Source organism: Ambystoma mexicanum, chromosome 9 (assembly GCF_040938575.1).
Source record: "Ambystoma mexicanum isolate Mex_15411 chromosome 9, UKY_AmexF1_1, whole genome shotgun sequence".
Lineage (NCBI taxonomy): Eukaryota > Metazoa > Chordata > Amphibia > Caudata > Ambystomatidae > Ambystoma > Ambystoma mexicanum.
In genome coordinates, this window is record NC_090931.1 from 5,508,666 (window position 1) to 5,530,705 (window position 22,040).

At 50.8% G+C, this 22,040-nt stretch overlaps 1 protein-coding gene across 4 annotated transcripts in view; it reads left to right on the forward strand.

Moving 5' to 3' along the window:
• The window catches only part of LOC138487603 (uncharacterized), a 277,207-nt gene that overhangs the window by 94,796 nt on the left and 160,371 nt on the right, over positions 1–22,040 (forward strand). For all 4 annotated transcript variants that reach the window (XM_069614071.1, XM_069614073.1, XM_069614072.1 and 1 more), the window contains exon 3: positions 20,477–20,618. In XM_069614071.1, coding sequence (XP_069470172.1) covers positions 20,477–20,618 — 142 coding nt within the window. The remainder of the gene's footprint in view (positions 1–20,476; positions 20,619–22,040) is intronic.

A 22,040-nucleotide genomic window follows, 5' to 3' on the forward strand; every position in this document is an offset into this window, starting at 1 on the left:
GGGTCGGACACAGGGAGGTGGAGCTTCAGAGAAACCTGAGTATCGGTCACAGGGAGGTGGAGCTTCAGAGAGACCTGAGCATCGGTCACAGGGAGGTGGAGCTTCAGAGAGCCCAGAGGGTCGGTCACAAGGAGATGGAGCTTCAGGGAGTCCTGAAGGTCGGTCATAGGGAGGCAAAGCTTTGGAGAGCCGTAACGGGTCAGTCACAGGGAGGTTGAGCTTCAGAGAGCTCTAAGGATCAGTCACAGGGAGTTGGAGCTTCAGAGAGCTCTAAGGATCAGTCACCGGAGAGTGGAGCTTCAGAGAGCCCCGAGGAGCGATCACAGAGAGGTGCAGTTTCAGAGGGAGGTGGAGCTTCAGAGAGCCCTGGGGGTCAGTCACAGGGAGGTGCAGCTTCAGAGAGCCCTGGGGGTCGGTTACAGGGAGCTGGAGCTTCACAGAGCCCGCAGGGTCAGTCACAGGGAGGTGGAGCTTCATTGAGCTCTCAGGATCAGTCACAGGGAGGTGGAGCTTCAGAGAACTCTAAGGATCAGTCACTGGGAAGTGGCGCTTCAGAGAGACCTAAGGGTCGTTCACAGGGAGTTGGAGCTTCATGGAGCTCTGAGAATCATCGGTCACAGAGAAGTGCCACTTCAGAGGGAGGTGGAGCTTCAGAGCACCTGGAGGGTCAGTCACAGGGAGGTGGAGCTTCAGAGAACCCTGAGGGTCAGTCACAGGGAGGTGGAGCTAAAGAGAGCCCTGAGGGTCAGTCACAGGGAGGTGGATCTAAAGAGAGCTCTGAGGGTCAGTCACAGGAAGGTGCAGCTTCAGAGAGCCCTGAGGATCGGTCACAGGGAGGTGGAGATTCAGAGAGACCTAAGGGTCATTCACAGGGAGGTGGAACTTCATGGAGCTCTGAGAATCATAAGTCACAGAGAGGTGCAGCTTCAGAGGGAGGTGAAGCTTCGGAGAGCCCTAATGGGTCAGTCACAGCGAGGTGAAGCTTAAGAGAGCTCTGAGGGTCAGTCACAGGAAGGTGCAGCTTCAGAGGTCCTTGATGGTCAGTCACAGGGAGGTCGAGCTTTAGAGGGCCTTGAGGGTCGGCCACACGGAGGTGGAGCTTTAGGGAGACTTGAGGGTTGGTCACAGGGAGGTGGAGCTTTAGAGAACCTTGAGGGTCGGTCACAGGGAGGTGGAGCTTTAGGGAGACCTGAGGGTCGGTCACAGGGAGGTGGAGCTTCAGAGAGCCCTGAGGCTCTGCCACAGATAGAGCCAAAGGCGCATCATTACAGAGTTAAAGACCTCTAACGTGCTCCTTTAGAGTTAAACTGAAGTATTGTCACAGGATGGGGTAACAGGAGGTGGATGCATGATTTAGAGTTATGGGTGTCCTCAGTCTTCCCCATGTCTAAGTCCCTTTGGACTCCATGGGGATTGCATATTATCACATGCAATAATTACCTCATATGGTTATTACCGCATGCAGAAATGTTTGTGTGCAGGAAATTTCCTCCACACAAAACCAAGTTGTTTTTACAGAGTTTTATTTTAAAACTAAAAACAATTGCTGTGCAGTAAAAGTTCTTTAATCCCATTACTATGACATGGCCACACCCCCAAACTATGAACGTGCCCAAAACATTTGCAGGGCTTTTTAGATGTCCACTTAGATGCAGTTGTGAACATTAAAATGTCCACACTTAGAACTGTGAATATTAGCATGTCCACACTTAGATGGAGTTGTGAACATTAGCATGTCCACACTTAGATAGAATCCTGAACACAAGCCTGCGTCGCATCTAGATAGGACTTTGATTGAAGGTAAGCATGCCCGCGCATAGATGAAACTTGAATGTTAACATGTGCCACACTTAGAACTGTGAACACCAGCCGGCGCCGCATCTAGATAGGATTGTCAAGACTAACAAGTGCCACACTTGGACAAAACTGTGAATGTTAGCAGGCTAAAGGTCAGGTAACCCACTAACCAATATAACCTCAAACTCTGCATACCTATCTCACCCAACAACTCAAACAACCATCTCTCGCACCACAAGCCACACGCACTTCACAACACTGCAACAACACATAAGCCGGAGCAACAGCACACGTGGACTGACACTGATCCAATACCTGCACCAAAGCTCAGCACCCGGTGTATACCGAGTTGAAGCCGACAACAGAACACCACTCCTCTCATTATCCTACTCCCTCTTCACCTACTAACCCATCCCACCTTATCGTTTGCAGATCCGCCAGAGCGCCTGGGGACCAATTCCGTTGGTGACGGTGCGCGGTACAAATACCTTTAACATTTAACATCAAACTTACGTGTGACCACTGGATACCCACTGCCCCTGCCCCCTACCAGAACCGTAGCAAGTGCTGTGTGCTACATGTTACCACTGTTCCCCACCCACCTGGCAAAGCTCACCCTCCATTGGGCCCCTGCCGGCCACCTTTATTACAGCACTTTGATGCCGCCATTGGAACCAGGGGACTGCGCTTCCGCTCTGTGCTTACCTCTCACGTATTAACCTCTGAGATTGAGTTGCCTTAGGTGTGCAAAGGAAGCAACCTGCATCAATGATAGCCTTGCATTAGTGGCTGTGCGCCTTAGGTGTGCAAAGGAAGTAACCTGCATCAAGGATAGCCTTGCAGGAGTGGCCACATGCCTTAGCTGTGCAGCGGAAGTAACTTGCATCAAGGATCGCCTTGAAGGAGTGGCCGTGCACCTTAGCTATGCAGCAGAAGTAACTTGCATCAAGGATAACCTTGCAGGGGTGGCCGCACACCTTAGCTGTGCAGCGGAAGTAACTGCATCAAGGATCGCCTTGCAGGTGTGGCTGCACGCCTTAGCTGTGCAGTGGAAGTACCCGCATCAAGGATCGCTTTGCAGGAGTGGCTGTGTGTAATAGCTGTGCAAAGGAAGTAACTGCATCAAGGATAGCCTTGTAGGAGTGGCCGCACACCTTAGCTGTGCAGCATAAGTAACTGCATCAAGCATCGCCTTGCAGGAGTAGCCGCATGCCTTAGCTGTGCAGCGGAAGTAACCGCATCAAGGATCGCCTTGCAGGTGTGGCCGTGCGCAATAGCTGTGCAAAGGAAGTAACTGCATCAAGGATCACCTTGCAGGAGTGGACGCACGCCTTAGCTGTGCAGCAGAAGTAACTGCATCAAGGATTGCCTTGCAGGAGTGGCCGCGTGCCTTAGGTGTGCAAACGAATAAACCTGCATCAAGGATAGCCTTGCAGGAGTGGCCGTGCACCTTAGGCGTGTAAAGGAAGTAACCTGCACACCTTAGGTGTGCAAAGGAAGTAACCGCATCAAGGATCGCCTTGCAGGAGTGGCTGCGTGCCTTAGTTGTGCAGCGGAAGTTACTGCATCAAAGATCGCCTTGCAGGAGTGGCTGTGAGCCTTAGCTGTGCAGCAGAAGTAACTGCATCAAGGATCGCCTTGTAGGAGTGGCTGTGAGCCTTAGCTGTGCAAAGGAAGTAACCTCATCAAGGATAGCCTTGCAGGAGTGGCCGCGCGCCTTATCTGTGCAGCGGAAGTAACCACATCAAGGATCGCCTTGCAGGAGTTGCTGCATGCCTTAGGTGTGCAAAGGAAGTAACCTGCATCAATTATGCCATTATTTCTGAAACATAGCTGTGCACTAGCCAAAGGCACTATCTGCAATGGACCTCCTTTGTCTTCGACCCACGTCAAGAGCTTTGCAAGCTTCAACCATAAAGGTTTACACAATCGTTCTGCATTTTCTGCAGCTGATTTGTGCGATCACTGTGTGCATGTGATTTGCATATAGCCACACCTTCTTCCAATCCGTCTGGAGAAAGACTTGTTCCCCTGATCTGCATCTGGCCTCTTTCTTTACATCTTCAAACTTCTCCGTCAGCTTTTCCTTGACAATTAAATGTTCTGTTTATCTCCCATTTCATTCCACCGTTTACACCAGGCTGTTCATATCTTATCACATGATTTCTGGTGTGTGCTCTTGCTCTTGTCTTTATGTCTTGAACATAATCATCTTCATCAGGTGCTGACCATTCTGTCACCCATATCAGAGATGCTGTTCGACCCTGGAATTGACCTTTTGTAAGGCAGAATGCAAGGTGAGTCAGGCACTGTGCTGTCTGAACATCTATTTCAATAGCTATGAATATCCTAGACTTTCTTCCCATAGTGTAAGGCAGGAGGGCACATGCATAGCAATCCTCCTCAGAGGTCCTCATTCCCACCTCTTTCATGTGTTGATACCACATGTTATTCCCCAAACGTGCTGTGCTATCCGGGTAGTCATTCAATTCATGGTCATCCTCCCTTGTACTTCTCTTAGGTCTCTTTCTTATCATATGACCATGACGCCTGTCAAACAAGGACCTCCTTTCAATATAAATATCAATATAAATATATACTATCGTAGGGCCACCGTTTATTAGTTCATTGTGTAGAAACCACTCTCTAGTTAATTGCTGTCACCCTGTCAAATCTTTCATCATTGATAAACACATCATCTCTCAAAACAATACATTTCTATCAAATACATTCAAAATCAACCCCACATCATTAAAACTCCATAGAACTTTGCAAATATTACATCACAATAAATAAGAACACTGAGTCCTTGGGATAGGTCGACTCTAAACTCCATAAAACCTTACAATCTTACATCACACTTAATTAGAAACAGATGAGTACCTTCAATTTTGATTTTCTCTAATTAATACTGTTACTGATGGGTGGTCATCGCCCCTATAGCAGGCCATTCCACAATTCATTTACAACATCCCCATGGATTTTCAAGGTTATTCCAAGTCATTTTCATACCTCTTTTCAAGTCGTTTTTCTTCGATATGGCCCAACACATTTACCAGTTTAAGAATAAGCATTTGACTGCTGCCCCACATACATCTACTCATAAGGATTCCCTAGAGAGCTCGGATTTAGAAATCAGGTAGCTGTCAAATATTCTGGTCCTAATATTTTCAAAATATGCACAGTCGACAACCAGATGTTTCAATGTTTCCAATTCCTTCATATTGTACCAAAATTGGCAATTCCCTGTTTCAGAGCTGACCATTTTGTTGTCCCAATATTGGACTCTTTCATTCGTTGGAAGTTGATTCAATTTACAGCGCATATACATTTTTCTTGATTTCTCACACGGAAATTTCATTATATACAATAATCTTTCTCCCCATTTCCGCCTATATTTACCATATTCATAAAAGGACTTATATGTACACCATTGATAGGTTTGAAATGTGCGTTTGCAACATGGAAGAAGGGCACCTAGCTCTGCCTTAGTTACCATTATTGTCTCTAAAATGAAATTCATTTTTTTCATAAACTTGACAATAGAGGGATGTCTTCCATCATTGACCATTTGCTGGAGCTCCTCATACATGGAGTTTCTAGGTGGAACAAAAATGTTAGCATAAGCGTTAAACATGCGCCAATGCCATTTAGCAGAAAGAGGCAACAGTCCCAGTTCATGGCATATCAGGGCATTTGGTATGGAAAGCAGTAAACTCAATACTGTTTTCCAACATTTTCCCTGTAAGATATCAAGAAACGCATCAATCTCCATTATGCATATATCCAAACCATAATGAATAATGGGCTCCACCTTTAACAAATAAAATTGGATGATAGGGAGAAAGGAAAACTTACAATACTTAAGAAGAATGATCTTCATTTGAGACGTCCAAGGTTTGATTTTATTACTCAACGTCTCCTTTCACATTGGCACTGAATACTTGTCAGTTCGGGTATAGACCAGATAGCGTATTGAAGGAGTATACTCAATAATGGATTCCTCAAGGGACCATGCAAATCTTGATGTTTTCCGTTTGCCATCGGCAAAACTTAAAATATATGATTTAGTAGGATTTGCATCGAGATTGTCACTCGGAGCGAAAGCAGCGAACAGATTCAATTTGTTCTACAGGCCAAAGGGGGTCTTATCAAAAAACAACAGATCATCAGCAAAACCAATCCAGTTCAATATCAATTGGCACATTTGGACAGGATAGATGTTGGCTTGTTTCCATGATACATCCAAATCCGATATATACAAGTTAAAGAGAACCGCTGCCAAGTTGCACCCTTGTTTCAGTCTGACCTCAGTCGGAACTGGGTCAATAAGGGCCCCTTCTCTGTTAAGTCTGATTCTATAATTGGAATTTATATGCAACAATGCAATCATAGCCACCAAATGTATCGGAAATCCAAGATTAATCATTTTTTCCCACAGTAGTTCTCTTATTAGTGTATCAAACGCTGCAGTCAAATCTAGGACTGCCATGTAAACCGGCCCTGTTTTTGAGTGCTTCATTTGATCTTGCAAATGCGCCATGATCGTTGCACCGAGGGGGAATCCCATGGCTTTGCGGAACCCCACCTGGTACCGAGATCAAATATCATTCCGACACATATAGCTTTGGATCTCATCTAACATCAATAAGGAGAATATTTTAGAGGAGGCATTCATTAATGCAATTGGTCTAAAATGTGCAGGGTCACTTGCTTTACCCTTTTTGTATACTGGAATAATGTTAGCTGAACACCATGTTAGAGGGATCAATCCTGATTGATAGATGTGGTCAAATTTCATTTTCAAAATTTGAGTCCATAACACCGGATCTGATTTTAAAACACAGGGCAGAATCCTGTCAGGCCCGGTGGCCCTTGAGCCCTTGACATGATTGATCGCATATTCTATGTCCTCACATGACCAAGGGGACACCTTCAATATCAATGTTTTAAAATTCATACCTTTAGGTGGGTAATCAATATTTTTCTATTACATATGCTGTCCACACTTCAGCCGATATCGATGGTTCTTTATAGGTCACATGGGCACTAGTTATCGTTCTAAGCATTGCCCCCACCTGCCTAGTACCATGTTTCAATAAATTATGAATCATAAATTGGTTATCTGCCATGAGTAGATCCCTCTTTAGGTGCTTGATTTTATTTTTATAAACTTGTTTAATTATTATTTTTTTTGGTTTAAAAGGATCATAAATGGATAATTTTGTTTACAGAGCTGTCGTATATGTTTATTCTTTTCTTTTTTTCATTTGTCAAGCGTCACATTAAGAAGATGTTGGTGCAGTATGTGAGGCATGCCCAATCTTTTTTTGTTGGCAATGCAGTTTACATGAAATTGAATGCATCTCCTATTTTCCTCCTCCACGTTAGCTCTCGAGTATTGCTCCCGACAAACCCTTGTTTTGATTCCTGTATCAGACCTAATTCTCCTAATTAGTCTACGACAAGTATCTGGATTCCATCTAACCGAAAGTTGCTGTCGATCCGCTTCGATTAGGGTAAGATTGACCTCAGTGCTAAATCGCCTACTTGGTAATTTAAGAGTCAACTGGATGACCATATGGTCACCATATACAGGATCAAGGATAATAACTGGGTCGGCTACCCTATAGTATGATGTTGACACAAAAAAATAATCAATAAGTGATCTGTAACTTGCTGGAGCCCAGGTGTAATTATTATACATTCTCATCAGAAGACACCATTTGAATATCCCAGTCCATAAAAAAAGTCAACCCGTCGCTGCCCGTTGTGAATTGAGGTAGACATGTAATTCCCCAGATTGGTCCTGTTCATTGAAGGCGAGACATAACATGTTGAATTAAAGTCTCCCCCTACAACAATTTTCACCTGCGGATTGTGCACAATTGCCTCTCTGAGTATCAAGTCCAGTTGGTCCACCAGGTTACAAAGCAGTTGCGTCACTCGGTTCCAATAAATACATATAATGAATAAGTATAGCCTGGGCTCGCCATGGATAATAAGCGCAACCACAAGGATGTCATCATCCTTATAAATCCAGCTCGAAGACAGTTTACACGCGCAATCGATCAAGACAGCGAGTCCCCCACACGGTGTACCCCTAAGGCCTCCGCTTGCAGCCTGTATACATGATTCATAGCCTTCCCGCTCAAAATGTGTCATATGCACTGTCTCCTGTAGCATGATGGCAGCTGGTGTCACCCGTTTATCTAAGTCTTTAAACCAGCATTGAACATGTCTCAACCCACATGCGTTCCAGGAGATAAACGATCGGGTCTTATCACTACGCTTCGAGAGGCGTCTTTGGCTGGACTAGGGGTTTATTCATATATGGCTCAAGCCAAGTAAGCTACTTAATCGCTGCTGCAAACCATTCATGAGCGGATTAGGAACGGTCTTGGCAGTCGGTAAAGGAGTTTCAACAAATATAGTTGCTTCGTCCGCAGAATTGAAAATAAAAGGTGTTAAACCAATCTGGGGAAAGTCATCTCGTTGCTCCCATATTTATTTCATAATTATATGGGAATTATAGTTACAAATCGTGCGATCATTATTATTTTAGAGAGCAGTCTTATCCAGTCAATATCGTCCGATCTTAGAGTTCTGAACGGCGGTATTGCCTGGAAGGCTTTAAGCATATATGACCTATTTAAGCATGCCCTGCCATTGCGTAGCGGACCTCTTCCCATCCCATTATAGTGGGCGTGTCATGAGTCAATATGTGATTGGATGGATGTGAGTCCTTTTGGATCCCACCACCATCATTCTCACCCAGAGGAGTGATGTCTGTTTGAGTGGGTAAATTCCTGTTCCCACCATCCATGGGCTTTGGGGCCACAACAGGGGCACCACCGCTCAAGTCCAGACTGCCCCCACTACTTACAATTTCGGGAAGCTTTCTCGTAGCAGTTGGGACTTGGCCACTTATGGCTCCCTTAATTACATTAGACGTTTTCTTACTTCCAATTATTGGATAAAAATGTGATAGCTCTGTCTGTTTATGCCTTGCCGAGCGGCAGAAGGGTGCTCATTGTGCTGCTCGTTGTCCATCGGTGCGGCATTGGGGGTTGGCAGCATTTCAGGCGTTGGCAGGCTGCTGTTTTTGTTTATTCTTTTCCTTTTCTCAAAATCAGTTTTTTCTGCTTTTACTCCCAGCCCTTGTTCCTCATTGTTGATATTCAATAACGCTTTAGACCCCTCATCAAGTTGCTGAAGATCTTTAATAGCATCGTTATTAGATACATTACAAAGGTCTTTTATGTGAGAGTTATGGTTATCTGTTTTTTTAATTGGATTTTTGGATTTTTTCTGGGCACTAGTCTGGGCTTTTCTTTGGTAGGCTCTTCTTTTTGGGCTAAGAGTCAGTGTTGTCCCCTTGTGTGTAAGCACAGCTACTGGGAGCTCACCCATATCAGATGTATTCTGGTCAGTTGCGAGTTCTTCGTGCAACCCTTGACCCTCCTCAGTAAGATCAATTAGATCTGTGAGGTCCGAGGGGCTATCCAAGCCTCCACTAGGATTTTGTCGAGGCTGATTGTTTAGCTATCCCTCAGCAGTTTGGTTATGCAGTTCATGTTGATAGGCCCCTCTCATCTCTTTTATGTCATCCATCATGTTTTCTATGTTCTATGTTATTAGAATTACTAGCAACCACCAGAGCTAAGACCTCACCCACCTTCCCCACCCCCCAGCGCTCTCTCTCTTCGGGTCATTTGAAGCTACTACATTACATTACATTACATTTCATTTGTTATGCGCACTATTGACCCTAGGGCATAAATGCTATACTACCATTATGCTATACTACCTCGGCATAGAACTTACATTCCTTGCCAGCGATCCCCAAACCTCCTGAAGTTTGCGTGGATTTGGCTTCTCCGCCTCTCAGTTTTTTAGCACTACAGGCAAGTGCGGAGACTACATTACATGTAAACAGGAGGCCCTCTAATCTATTCAATTTACCCAGAATCTCCATCAATGTTGTCTTCATGATACTAACTTCCCAGTGAGTCTGCTCATGCCCCTTGTCTAGCAGGTTCAATATGCAAGTCATCACTGGGAAATTATACTTCATACATGTAGCTTCTAGCTGGGGGGGAATAACTGGAGACCCAAATTCAGGCTCACTCAACCCACTCTTGTGAAGTAGAGCTCCTGTGTCATGTTCTAGCAACCTCATTTGCTGATATGGTTTCATGTTCAGGATTTCTGTAGTAGGAGAACTAGATTTCTGCAGGTAATCACCAGCTATAGATATTTAGTCATTAAGTGGAACCGCATGAGCTCCCCCCACCCCCCAGCAGAAGCCACATCGCTCCATGTTGACATCAAATTAGTATAATTGGGGTGATTATTGAACATGAAAACGTTTTCAACACCTATCCGCCTTTGCTTGACCAGCGTTGACAGGCCGAGGGATAGCCTCATACGTTTACCTAATTCTGCCTCAATCGCAGGTGCCAACATTGAGATATCGGAAATTCCACCTCCATCGTTCCACATTGTCAACGTTGTCCGCCGCAAAAGCATTAATTCTCAATATCGTCACCTTCACGCAGCGCATACGTAGTTGGTGGACTCAAGACAATGCCCTGACCATGCACTAAGGCTGCCGTTAGTCGTCTGGCCGGAAACTTAGAGGCCATAAGGGGGTTATTTGGCGGGATCTGTCCTTTGGTGCGCCCCACGGCGCCGGCCTCTTCATCATCAGAGAAGTTCCACAGTCCTGAATCCTCCACCTCTGGCTCTTGTGTAGTCATGATTGATGAGACAGATGCGGCAGACTGGGGCAAATGTAGCTTTCTACCACTTCTTGGGCCATTCACCATGATCTAAACCCAGTAACTCCCACCCTTTTCTTTGTAAGCAAGCCGGCACAGTACTGCCACAGATCCTAGCATTGTAATAAACTGAAGCAGACGGACCTTAGACAGGGGCACCTAGAAGAAGATAGCTCCCGGCGCACAGGCGTCCACACCAATACCTCCTCACATAGCAGCGCACAGCAATACAATGAACTTCCTTGCTTTCAGGACATTCACAAACTGATAGGACGCGCGCTAACGTAGCAACAAAAACAAGGGCGTTCCACACATATCTGAACACAGCTATAATGTACAATCGCTGATACACGAAATAGCTGCATTATTCAGGACATACATATAGATGCAATTGAGCAAACGCTCACCCTTAAGTGAGAGGTTTCTGCAATCATACGTCACGGTCATCACCTGGCCATTCACCTTTCCTTCTATGCAATATGCATTTCACTACCACTAGGAACGGTCCCCCGACCCCCACACCCTAACAGCGCAACAGCACCGGCACTTGTAAGGCACTTTGAATGCGCGCGCGAGATGCGCGTGCACCTTGCTCTAAGTAGGGTTTCTGGGAAGCAGAGGGGCGCAGCCTCAGCGCGCAATCAGGATCTGTGATAAAAAGAAAGAATAGAGCAACGTAAGTAACGTGAGCTGCGTATGATGAAAGTAGAAAGCCAGCCCAGAAATCCCTGCACGCCACTGAGAACAACACCAAGTCCAAAGTAAGACCAAAGTTATAATGACTTTGGGAGTTTGAGTCCTTAGGGCTTTTTGCCTCAGTCAGATGGAGCAATCCTTCTTCTTGCGCAGACAGCGTCTCGTGGCTATCGCAGCCGCACAGGCACTTGTGAGGCACTTCGAATGACCTCCTTTCAATGGGATCTTCAGAAACATTTGTCGCAAGACTGGGTGACCTGACATGAGCTACTGGTGTAGGAACAATCACATAGGGCCTTGGGATTTGTAAGATTGCTATATCTGTACCTTCCTTCTGCATAGGAAGAAACACAGGAACCACTGCTCTCTTTGAACCAACATAATAAACAGTGTGTATCGTGAGGAACAGAATAATAATAATAAATATAATACATGTATATATTATACACCAGTAGATCAAACTCCAACATCAATGGCTTCTCGTACCTCTCTGTGCTCTCTCCTTGTTTGCTACATTATTATTGCTATCAATATTCCCCATCTTTCCTGTTATTACTTTTAAGGAAGGAAACAGTGACTTTTAATCAGGCAAGTTTATCAGATGCTCGGGTAGTAGACGAATCTGCTTGATGATCTTGTGTAGCAGCCAATGTATTGCAGGTCTATTCCTGGAATCTCTCAGAAATACACAAGCTGCCTGTAGAAACCGGGACCCGTCCCACCTATCTCTTTAGTGATTTGCAAGGCTTTACTACTGGCCACTATCTACAGGGAGCCTCATGTTCCTCCAGCTAAATGGCAGATGACATTCGATATTCCGAGACCCTAAAAGCCTACTCGGTCGATGGGATTTTAACCATCATCTCTTTGCTACCATGTGAACCCGTGTACCCAACACAAGGCCCCTTAAGACGAGGTAGCAATACTTTGAGATGGACAGGGATGCAGAAGATACTCAAACATCAATAATCAAACTGACTCAGGAAGTTGGCAAAGTAAGTCTGTTTTATTAGCAATTGTCTAAACGAACGTACGCTTGATCTTCTCAATCAGCAAGTTTCAGAAAAAAACACAGTTTATATAGTAAAAACTTGTCATCACTGACGTCAGTCTACGTGGCAAACTACAAAAACCTACTTGGGAAAGTAATAGGCTTACAAGGAACATCTAGGTATATGTTCCATACTTGTTAGGGAAAGTGGTTGGGTCTCTAAAATCAGGTGCGTAACTAAGCCCTCCTCTATAATTGGTTGGCACCCTCGTACCCCTCTGTAATATTCCACACACGCCAGCAGCACGCAGGCTGGCACCCCAGGTGCTGGTGGGCTGGTCTTGACCATTGCTTCCTGCCTAATTAGCCTGACATCTATCATCACTCTTGCTGTCTGCCAGTCAATTAGCCTTTGAACATGGCTTTTTAAATGTTCTCCGTGTCTGAGGATAAAAGGGAGTCTAGGCATACTTTGTCTCCCAGTTTCAGAGTAGCTTGCCCCATTGTCTATTTCCGTCTGACCATGTGACTGGAGACCATGTTTCAGAGCTTTTTGCTGCATTAAATCTTATTAAATGATGAACCTCTGACGTCTTCAATGTTCTTCCACCTCACCTCAGACAGGGGTTTGTTTTTTTCACACGTTTTGTAGCTACTGAATGAACACCCAGGCTCGCGGCGGACTTGACTTCTTGGTGCTGGGCCAGCCGAGCCTTTCTTGAATTCACTGCCGCCATTTAGTTGTTTTCTAACTGCGCCACACTGAAAAGCCTTTCTGTTCATGGGGTCTAGACTCTGCTAAAGTGCGTTATGGAACATCCATATTCCACCCATTACTATGAGTATACATTGGTGCACCGCAGCAATCTATTCACGACGTACCCAGCCTTAAGAATACTTTGTCTGCTTGCGTTACTGCGTCTGTACAAGTGTAAAATAATTGTTTGCATTTTCTTCATCGTTTCTGCAGCATGAGCAACTTCATCTGGAGCCCGAAATGTTGCTCATCTTTAATATCCTATAGAATGTCTATAGTCTTGGGCCTCTTGCCTCTTTTCTGGGTGCTTCAGCTCTGCTTCGTATGATGTCACCAGTCTCCTTTCTTGTTCATTTTCACACTTCCTCTGGGATTTCATTCAAATGGCCATCATATTTTTGTGAGTGCATATATGGTTTCCTTAATGGGTACCTTACTTCCATGATTCTTTGCAGTACAGGCATCCGCACTGGTACTGCACATGTCTCACACTCTGGCTCCCAGCAGATAGGCAACAAGAGAGTGGAGCTTTGGGTGGAGGTATTTGGCTCCTTCTCTACAACTTTCTCTCAGCCAATCGGAATGTTCAGTATGCAGTCAGTAACTGCTGGTATTGACTGCATTCCAAACATTCTGACTTCAAACACCATCAGGGAGACAACAGAAAGCAGTTTCCTGACTTCAAGAACAGCAGTGCAATATCCCAGCAAGATGTCTTTCAACAAGACACTCCAACATTATTTAACTCCATAAATTGTAAGCTAAAACATGGAACAATGCTTCCACTTCATTCCCTTTAACATTCCACATTAAACAGTTCAACCAAGTTTACAATGAAATGCTTAACTTAGAAAGACAACCTAGTTATTCATGTATTACCAGTTGAAACCATGTTTAATTTATTAACACATTGTAGGGTTCATTTAGAGTTCGGCGGTTGCTCAAACCCCCGTTGGAGTTTGCACCAACAGAAAGCGGGTGGAAAATCCACTGGTCCCCATTGCAAAGTATGAAGAACAGTGGGTTTTCTTCCAGCTTTCTGCAGGCGGAAAACCGGTGTGCGGTCTTAAATAGCCTTCATTGCGCCGGTGGAAAACCGGTGGATTTGAACTTCCGCCGAACTCTACATCAGCGCCTATGTGTTCTATACTCGTGATTAAACTCATATTTTTTACTTCATCACCACATCTCCAAAACCTTTATTGCTACTAACAATCTTTGCTAATAGCCTAAAAGACCAAGGGAGGGGGGTGGCCGGGTGGGGGGAGTGGGGAGGGGGTAATTGTCGTGGGATCATGACCTTTCCCAGCTAAATGCCATCGGCTTCACCTTGGATCATAACTTGGGAGTGGGTCATTATCCTGCGATAATGACTCCTCCCTCAGACTATAAAACTAGATCATGAAGCAGCTATCTCCTGAGTGAACATCCTGACAGGAAAGTGCTTTCGGAATCTTCCAGAATGAAGTCACTGGGCACGCGGCTCCGGAGAGGGGCGTTTTGCCGGATCATCGAAGCAGCGTGGTACGCGGTACAACGTAAAACCTTGAGGTCCAACATTTTAGAACGCTGAAGGGGGATTGCTTGTTCTTGATTTGGCTTGACTTGCATTGGAGTAAAGTGAATTCCAGTTGGGAGACAGTTAGTCTGGGCTGACGAATCAGGAGTCTCTTTCCAGAATGGGAGTGGGGGGGTATGCCCCTCGCCTTAACTCCAGGCTCTGAATGGGTATTTCTTATCCCGTAAACCTCCAAACCGCAAGTGAAGGACTTTGTATGTGAATACATCTGTTCCTCACTTTGAACCATGTTAGTTGTTACTGAATTCTGAGATCAGTGGCAGCACTTATCCTTCCTCTCACTGCTCTTCTGGACAGAAGCCTTGAGCTCGGTCCAGCTACCAGAAAACCCATCAGCCTGGGGACCTGAACTGGTGCTTGCTCGCTGTCAGTGGAGGTCAGTAATAGTCACCCCTCGTAGTAGGAGACTGTCCTTGGCCTGGTGTCTTGGGACATGAACCCGTGTGTCAGAAGCTGTTCAGGGATATCATATGCCGGGGCCCTCTGGATTTTCTGGACTACAATCCCCATGATCCTTCTCCACTGATTATGCTAGCTAGGGCTGATGGGAAGGCAAGTCCAGATAGCTGAAATGTGTGATGCAGCAGCACACCTGAAGTGTCTCCTGCCCATGCAACCTCGAGACTGAGCTCGCTTCCCTGGTCACACATGGGGGTGGTCTGTGTGGGGGTGGTCTGTGTGGGCAGGTCTGTGCTATGCTCAAGTTGGTTGAACCCTCGGACTCAAGTCAATGCTGTGATCTCGTGAGGCCAATTCTATGTCCGAGTATTGGGCAAAGCCCCTCCCCCCTCCCCCCTCGAGGTTCAGTGCTTGGAGACAGACTGACTCCCCGTCCTCATGGCGGGGCATGATTTGGAGTCGCCCTGCACCTTCTATTGCTAAAGGGCCTGAAACTCTCTCTATATATGGGGTGATCTGGTGAACGGTGCAATGAGGGACAATGGGAAAGGGGCGTGCAGTGAGATATGGGGAAATGCCCACCCCCCACCCCCACCAAACGCCAGTGGAGGGGGGAATGCACATTCAAATACCAGAAATGCATAGGAAGGTGGATGGCATGAGGCCACATGGACCCCTTGACTTGCTGCTCCAGCAGTGAGGTGCCCAGAAGGCACCCTCTTATCCCAGCCTCTGGGAGCTGTGCATTTTGCCCTCCCTCGTGCACCCTCTCGGGTTATTCCTCACGGGTTCCACTCTCTAAACTATGCAGCAGTTTTATGATTGTATGTTTCTGTGTGAGTGAAATGGCGCCGCGAGGCTGTGCCAGAGAACACGCGTGTGTCATACGTGTTCACCATCATGGGACATCATGGGAAGACGGTATATAGCCACAGAGGGCGCAGGAACCCTGCGATGGGGGTCTTGTCAACACGTGGCGATGGTTTCAACTGTCAAAAAGGCGGTCATTACTGTGTGTGGTTTCCAGAGAAGCACCACGTGCAAGTCAAGCCAATGGTCCCACTGACGAGGGTCTGCAGCCTGAGTCTCTCCAGGTGGATTTGACTACATCTCCCGTGATCCCTCAGCATTGGCTATGTTGACCGGGGCTGACTGGAGTTGCAGTCCACAATATCTGGAGAGCCAAGCTTGGAGGCCACAAACCGCCAGCCACACATGGCCCTCGTCTCTTTTCTATTTCCTTGCTAATAAGGACATGTTTGTGCTTGCATTGCTGGAGGGGGCTCACGTGAGATTAGAATTGAAAAGGCCCAGAGAGAAATCAATACTGTTGAGAGAGGGAAAAACACGCAAAATATCTCATGCCTGAGATATTCTGATCGAGTCAGAAAACGGTCCATTGGATTTACTTAACGACCTTTGAGTGCAGTCTACCTGTATGTCTCTAGATTAGAGCAAAGAAGGAAGCTCAGTGTTTGCCAGGGGTCTTCCTTCTCAGACAGACCTAGTGCACAGTCAATCCCTGGTGTTCGCTGCCTGCCCTGGCGCCCACTGTCCGCCCTGGTCATGCTCTTTGCCCTAGTACCTGCTGTCTGCCCTGCTGTCTTTCCTGCTCCCTGCTGTCTGCCCTAGTGCCCGCTGTCTTCCCTGGCCCCCACTGTCTCCCCCGGTGCCCACTCTCTGCCCTGGGGCCCGCTCTCTGACCTGGTCCCTGCTGCCTGCCCCTCCCCCGCTGACTACCCTGGTGCCCGCTGTCTGCCCTGGTCCCCGCAGTCTGCCCTGCTCCCTTCTGTCTACCGTGCTCCCGGCTGTCTGCCCTGGTACACGCTGTCTGCCCTGGTCCCTGCTGTCTGCCCTGGTCCCTGCTGTCTCCCCTGGTGCTGCTGTCTGCCCTGGTCCCTGCTGTCTCCCCTGGTGCTGCTGTCTGCCCTGGTGCCTGCTGTCTGCCCTGGTTCCTACTGTCTGCCCTTCTCCCCGCTGTCTGCCCTGGTCCCGGCTGTCTGCTCTGGTGCCCGCTGTCTGCCCTGGTCCCGGCTGTCTGCCCTGGTGTCTGTCTGCCCTGGTGCCCACTGTCTGCCCTGGTCCCGGCTGTCTGCCCTGGTGTCTGTCTGCCCTGGTGCCCACTGTCTGCCCTGGTCCCGGCTGTCTGCCCTGGTGTCTGTCTGCCCTGGTGCCCACTGTCTACCCTGATGCCCGCTGTCTGCCCTGGTCCCGGCTGTCTGCCTTGCTCTCCGCTGTCTTCCCTGGTCCCCGCTGTCTGCCCTGCTCTCCGCTGTCTTCCCTGGTGTCCGCTGTCTGCCCTGGTCCCGGCTGTCTGCCCTGGTGTCTGTCTGCCCTGGTGCCCACTGTCTGCCCTGGTCCCGGCTGTCTGCCCTGGTGTCTGTCTGCCCTGGTGCCCACTTTCTGCCCTGGTCCCGGCTGTCTGCCCTGGTGTCTGTCTGCCCTGGTGCCCACTGTCTACCCTGATGCCCGCTGTCTGCCCTGGTCCCGGCTGTCTGCCCTGCTCTCCGCTGTCTTCCCTGGTCCCCGCTGTCTGCCCTGCTCTCCGCTGTCTTCCCTGGTGTCCGCTGTCTGCCCTGGTGCCCGCTGTCTGCCCTGGTCCCCGCTGTCTGCCCTGGTCCCCGCTGTCTACCCTGGTGCCTGCTGTCTGCCCTGGTCCTGGCTGTCTGCACTGGTGCCCACTGTCTGCCCTGGTCCTGGCTGTCTGCACTGGTGCCCACTGTCTGCCCTGGTCCTGGCTGTCTGCTCTGGTGCCCGCTGTCTGCCCTGGTCCCGGCTGTCTGCCCTGGTGTCTGTCTGCCCTGGTGCCCACTGTCTGCCCTGGTCCCGGCTGTCTGCCCTGGTGTCTGTCTGCCCTGGTGCCCACTGTCTACCCTGATGCCCGCTGTCTGCCCTGGTCCCGGCTGTCTGCCCTGCTCTCCGCTGTCTTCCCTGGTCCCCGCTGTCTGCCCTGCTCTCCGCTGTCTTCCCTGGTGTCTGCTGTCTGCCCTGGTGCCCGCTGTCTGCCCTGGTCCCCGCTGTCTGCCCTGGTCCCCGCTGTCTACCCTGGTGCCCGCTGTCTGCCCTGGTCCTGGCTGTCTGCACTGGTGCCCACTGTCTGCCCTGGTCCTGGCTGTCTGCACTGGTGCCCACTGTCTGCCCTGGTCCTGGCTGTCTGCACTGGTTCCCACTGTCTGCCCTGGTCCTGGCTGTCTGCCCTGGTGCCCGGTGTCTGCCCTGGTGCCCGCTGTCTGCCCTGCTCTCCGCTGTCTGCCCTGGTCCCCGCTGTCTGCCCTGGTGCCCGCTGTCTGCCCTGGTGCCCGCTGTCTGCCCTGGTGCCTGCTGTCTGCCCTGGTGCCCGCTGTCTGCCCTGGTCCCGGCTGTCTGCCCTGGTGCCCGCTGTCTTCCCTGGTCCCCGCTGTCTGCCCTGGTGCCCGCTGTCTGCCCTGGTCCCCGCTGTCTGCCCTGGTCCCCGCTGTCTGCCCTGGTCCCTGCTGTCTGCCCTGGTCCCCGCTGTCTGCCCTGGTGCCCGCTGTCTACCCTGATGCCCGCTGTCTGCCCTGGTCCCAGCTGTCTGCCCTGGTCCCGGCTGTCTGCCCTGGTGCCCGCTGTCTGCCCTGGTGCCCGCTGTCTGCCCTGGTCCCCGCTGTCTGCCCTGGTCCCGGCTGTCTGCCCTGGTCCCCGCTGTCTGCCCTGGTGCCCGCTGTCTACCCTGATGCCCGCTGTCTGCCCTGGTCCCGGCTGTCTGCCCTGCTCTCCGCTGTCTTCCCTGGTCCCCGCTGTCTGCCCTGGTCCCGGCTGTCTGCCCTGGTTCCCGCTGTCTGCCCTGGTGCCCGCTGTCTGCCCTGGTCCCCGCTGTCTGCCCTGGTGCCCGCTGTCTGCACTGGTGCCCACTGTCTGCCCTGCTATCCGCTGTCTGCCCTGGTGCCCGCTGTCTGCCCTGGTCCCCGCTGTCTGCCCTGGTGCCCGCTGTCTGCCCTGGTGCCCGCTGTCTGCCCTGGTCCCGGCTGTCTGCCCTAGTCCCGGCTGTCTGCCCTGGTGCCCGCTGTCTGCCCTGGTCCCCGCTGTCTGCCCTGGTCCCGGCTGTCTGCCCTGGTGCCCGCTGTCTGCCCTGGTCCCGGCTGTCTGCCCTGGTCCCCGCTGTCTGCCCTGATGCCCGCTCTCTGCCCTGGTCCCGGCTGTCTGCCCTGGTCCCGGCTGTCTGCCCTGGTGCCTGCTGTCTGCCCTGGTGCCCGCTGTCTGCCCTGGTCCCGGCTGTCTGCCCTGGTCCCGGCTGTCTGCCCTGGTCCCCGCTGTCTGCCCTGGTGCCCGCTGTCTGCCCTGGTGCCCGCTGTCTGCCCTGGTCCCCGCTGTCTGCCCTGGTCCCGGCTGTCTGCCCTGGTGCCCGCTGTCTGCCCTGGTTCCGGCTGTCTGCCCTGGTCCCCGCTGTCTGCCCTGATGCCCGCTGTCTGCCCTGGTCCCGGCTGTCTGCCCTGGTCCCCGCTGTCTGCCCTGGTGCCCACTGTCTGCCCCGGTGCCCGCTGTCTGCCCTGCTCTCCGCTGTCTTCCCTGGTGCCTGCTGTCTGCCCTGGTGCCCGCTGTCTGCCCTGGTGTCTGTCTGCCCTGCTCTCCGCTGTCTTCCCTGGTGCCTGCTGTCTGCCCTGGTGCCCGCTGTCTGCCCTGGTGTCTGTCTGCCCTGGTGCCCGCTGTCTGCCCGGGTCCCCGCTGTCTGCCCTGGTGCCCGCTGTCTGCCCTGGTCCCCGCTGTCTGCCCTGGTGCCCGCTGTCTGCCCTGGTGCCCGCTGTATGCCCTGGTGCCCGCTGTCTGCCCTGGTGCCCGCTGTATGCCCTGGTGCCCGCTGTCTGCCCTGGTGCCTGCTGTCTGCCCTGATGCCCGCTGTCTGCCCTGCTCTCCGCTGTCTTCCCTGGTCCCCGCTGTCTGCCCTGGTGCCCGCTGTCTGCCCTGGTGCCCGCTGTCTGCCCTGGTGCCTGGTGTCTTCCCTGGTGTCCGCTGTCTGCCCTGGTGCCCGCTGTCTGCCCTGGTGCCCGTTGTCTGCCCCGCTCCCTGCTGTCTACCCTGGTGCCCACTGTCTGCCCTGGTCCCGGCTGTCTGCCCTGGTCCTGGCTGTCTGCACTGGTGCCCACTGTCTGCCCTGGTCCCGGCTGTCTGCCCTGGTCCCGCTGTCTGCCCTGGTCCCGGCTGTCTGCCCTGGTGCCCGCTGTCTGCCCTGGTCCCCGCTGTCTGCCCTGGTGCCCGCTGTCTGCCCTGGTGCCCGCTGTCTGCCCTGGTCCCTGCTGTCTGCCCTGGTGCCCGCTGTCTGCCCTGGTGCCCGCTGTCTGCCCTGGTGCCCGCTGTCTGCCCTGGTCCCTGCTGTCTGCCCTGGTCCCCGCTGTCTGCCCTGGTGCCTGGTGTCTTCCCTGGTGTCCGCTGTCTGCCCTGGTGCCCGCTGTCTGCCCTGGTGCCCGCTACCTTCACATTTGAGGGTGCACTGATACTCTTCCGCCTTCTGGTTGCAGGCTGCAGAACACGACAAAAGCTCCCGCCCCGCGCGTGGAAGACGCTGAAGAGTTTGTGCAGCTCTTCGAGGCCTGGTTCTGTGCTGAAGATGTGAAGTCGGAAACATATCAGTCAGTTGTAACCTATGTAAAGAAGCTGCAGGTAAGTCGCCATCACGCCAGAACATCAGCAGCCGGACATCCCAAGTGTCGTGAAACAAGTTCCGATGATGTAGGCGCTCCCACCCTTACATTCCGGAACCACAAACACCATAGTTTGAAGTTCCAGTCCCTAACCATTAGAATGCAGTGTGTCAGGAGTTAGGAAGTGTGGTCTAGTCAGGAATCCCAGCCAAGTGCCATCATAGCCTTCCCAGCCAAGTGGCATCATAGCACCTCAGATGAATCCCACCCTAGTGCCATCATAACATCTCCCAGTGAATCCCACCCTAGTGCCATCATAACACCTCCCATTGAATCCCAGCCTAGTGCCATCATAGCACCTCCCAGTGAATCCCAGCCTAGTGCCATCATAGCACCTCCAGTGAATCCCAGCCAAGCACCATCATAGCACCTCCAGTGAACCCCAGCCAAGCACCATCACAGTACCCCTGGTGAATCCCAGCCTAGTGCCATCATAGCACCTCCGATGAATCCCACCTTAGTGCCATCATAGCACCTCCCAGTGAATCCCACCCTAGTGCCATAATAACACCTCCCAGTGAATCCCACCCTAGTGCCATCATAACACCTCCCAGTGAATCCCAGCCTAGTGCCACCATAGCACCTCCCAGTGAATCCCACCCTAGTGCCATCATAACACCTCCCAGTGAATCCCAGCCTAGTGCCACCATAGCACCTCGCAGTGAATCCCACCCTAGTGCCATCATAGCACCTCCCAGTGAATCCCACCCTAGTGCCATAATAACACCTCCCAGTGAATCCCACCCTAGTGCCATCATAACATCTCCCAGTGAATCCCACCCTAGTGCCATCATAGCACCTCCCAGTGAATCCCACCCTAGTGCCATCATAACATCTCCCAGTGAATCCCACCCTAGTGCCATCATAACACCTCCCAGTGAATCCCAGCCTAGTGCCACCATAGCACCTCACAGTGAATCCCACCCTAGTGCCATCATAGCACCTCCCAGTGAATCCCACCCTAGTGCCATAATAACACCTCCCAGTGAATCCCACCCTAGTGCCATCATAACACCTCCCAGTGAATCCCAGCCTAGTGCCACCATAGCACCTCCCAGTGAATCCCACCCTAGTGCCATCATAGCACCTCCCAGTGAATCCCACCCTGGTGCCATCATAGCACTTCCCAGTGAATCCCAGGCTAGTGCCATCATAGCACCTCCCAGGGAATCCCACCCTAGTGCCATCATAACACCTCCCAGTGAATCCCAGCCTAGTGCCATCATAGCACCTCCCAGTGAATCCCAGCCTAGTGCCATCATAGCACCTCCAGTGAACCCCAGCCAAGCACCATCACAGTACCTCCAGTGAATCCCAGCCAAGCACCATCATAGCACCTCCAGTGAACCCCAGCCAAGCACCATCACAGTACCCCTGGTGA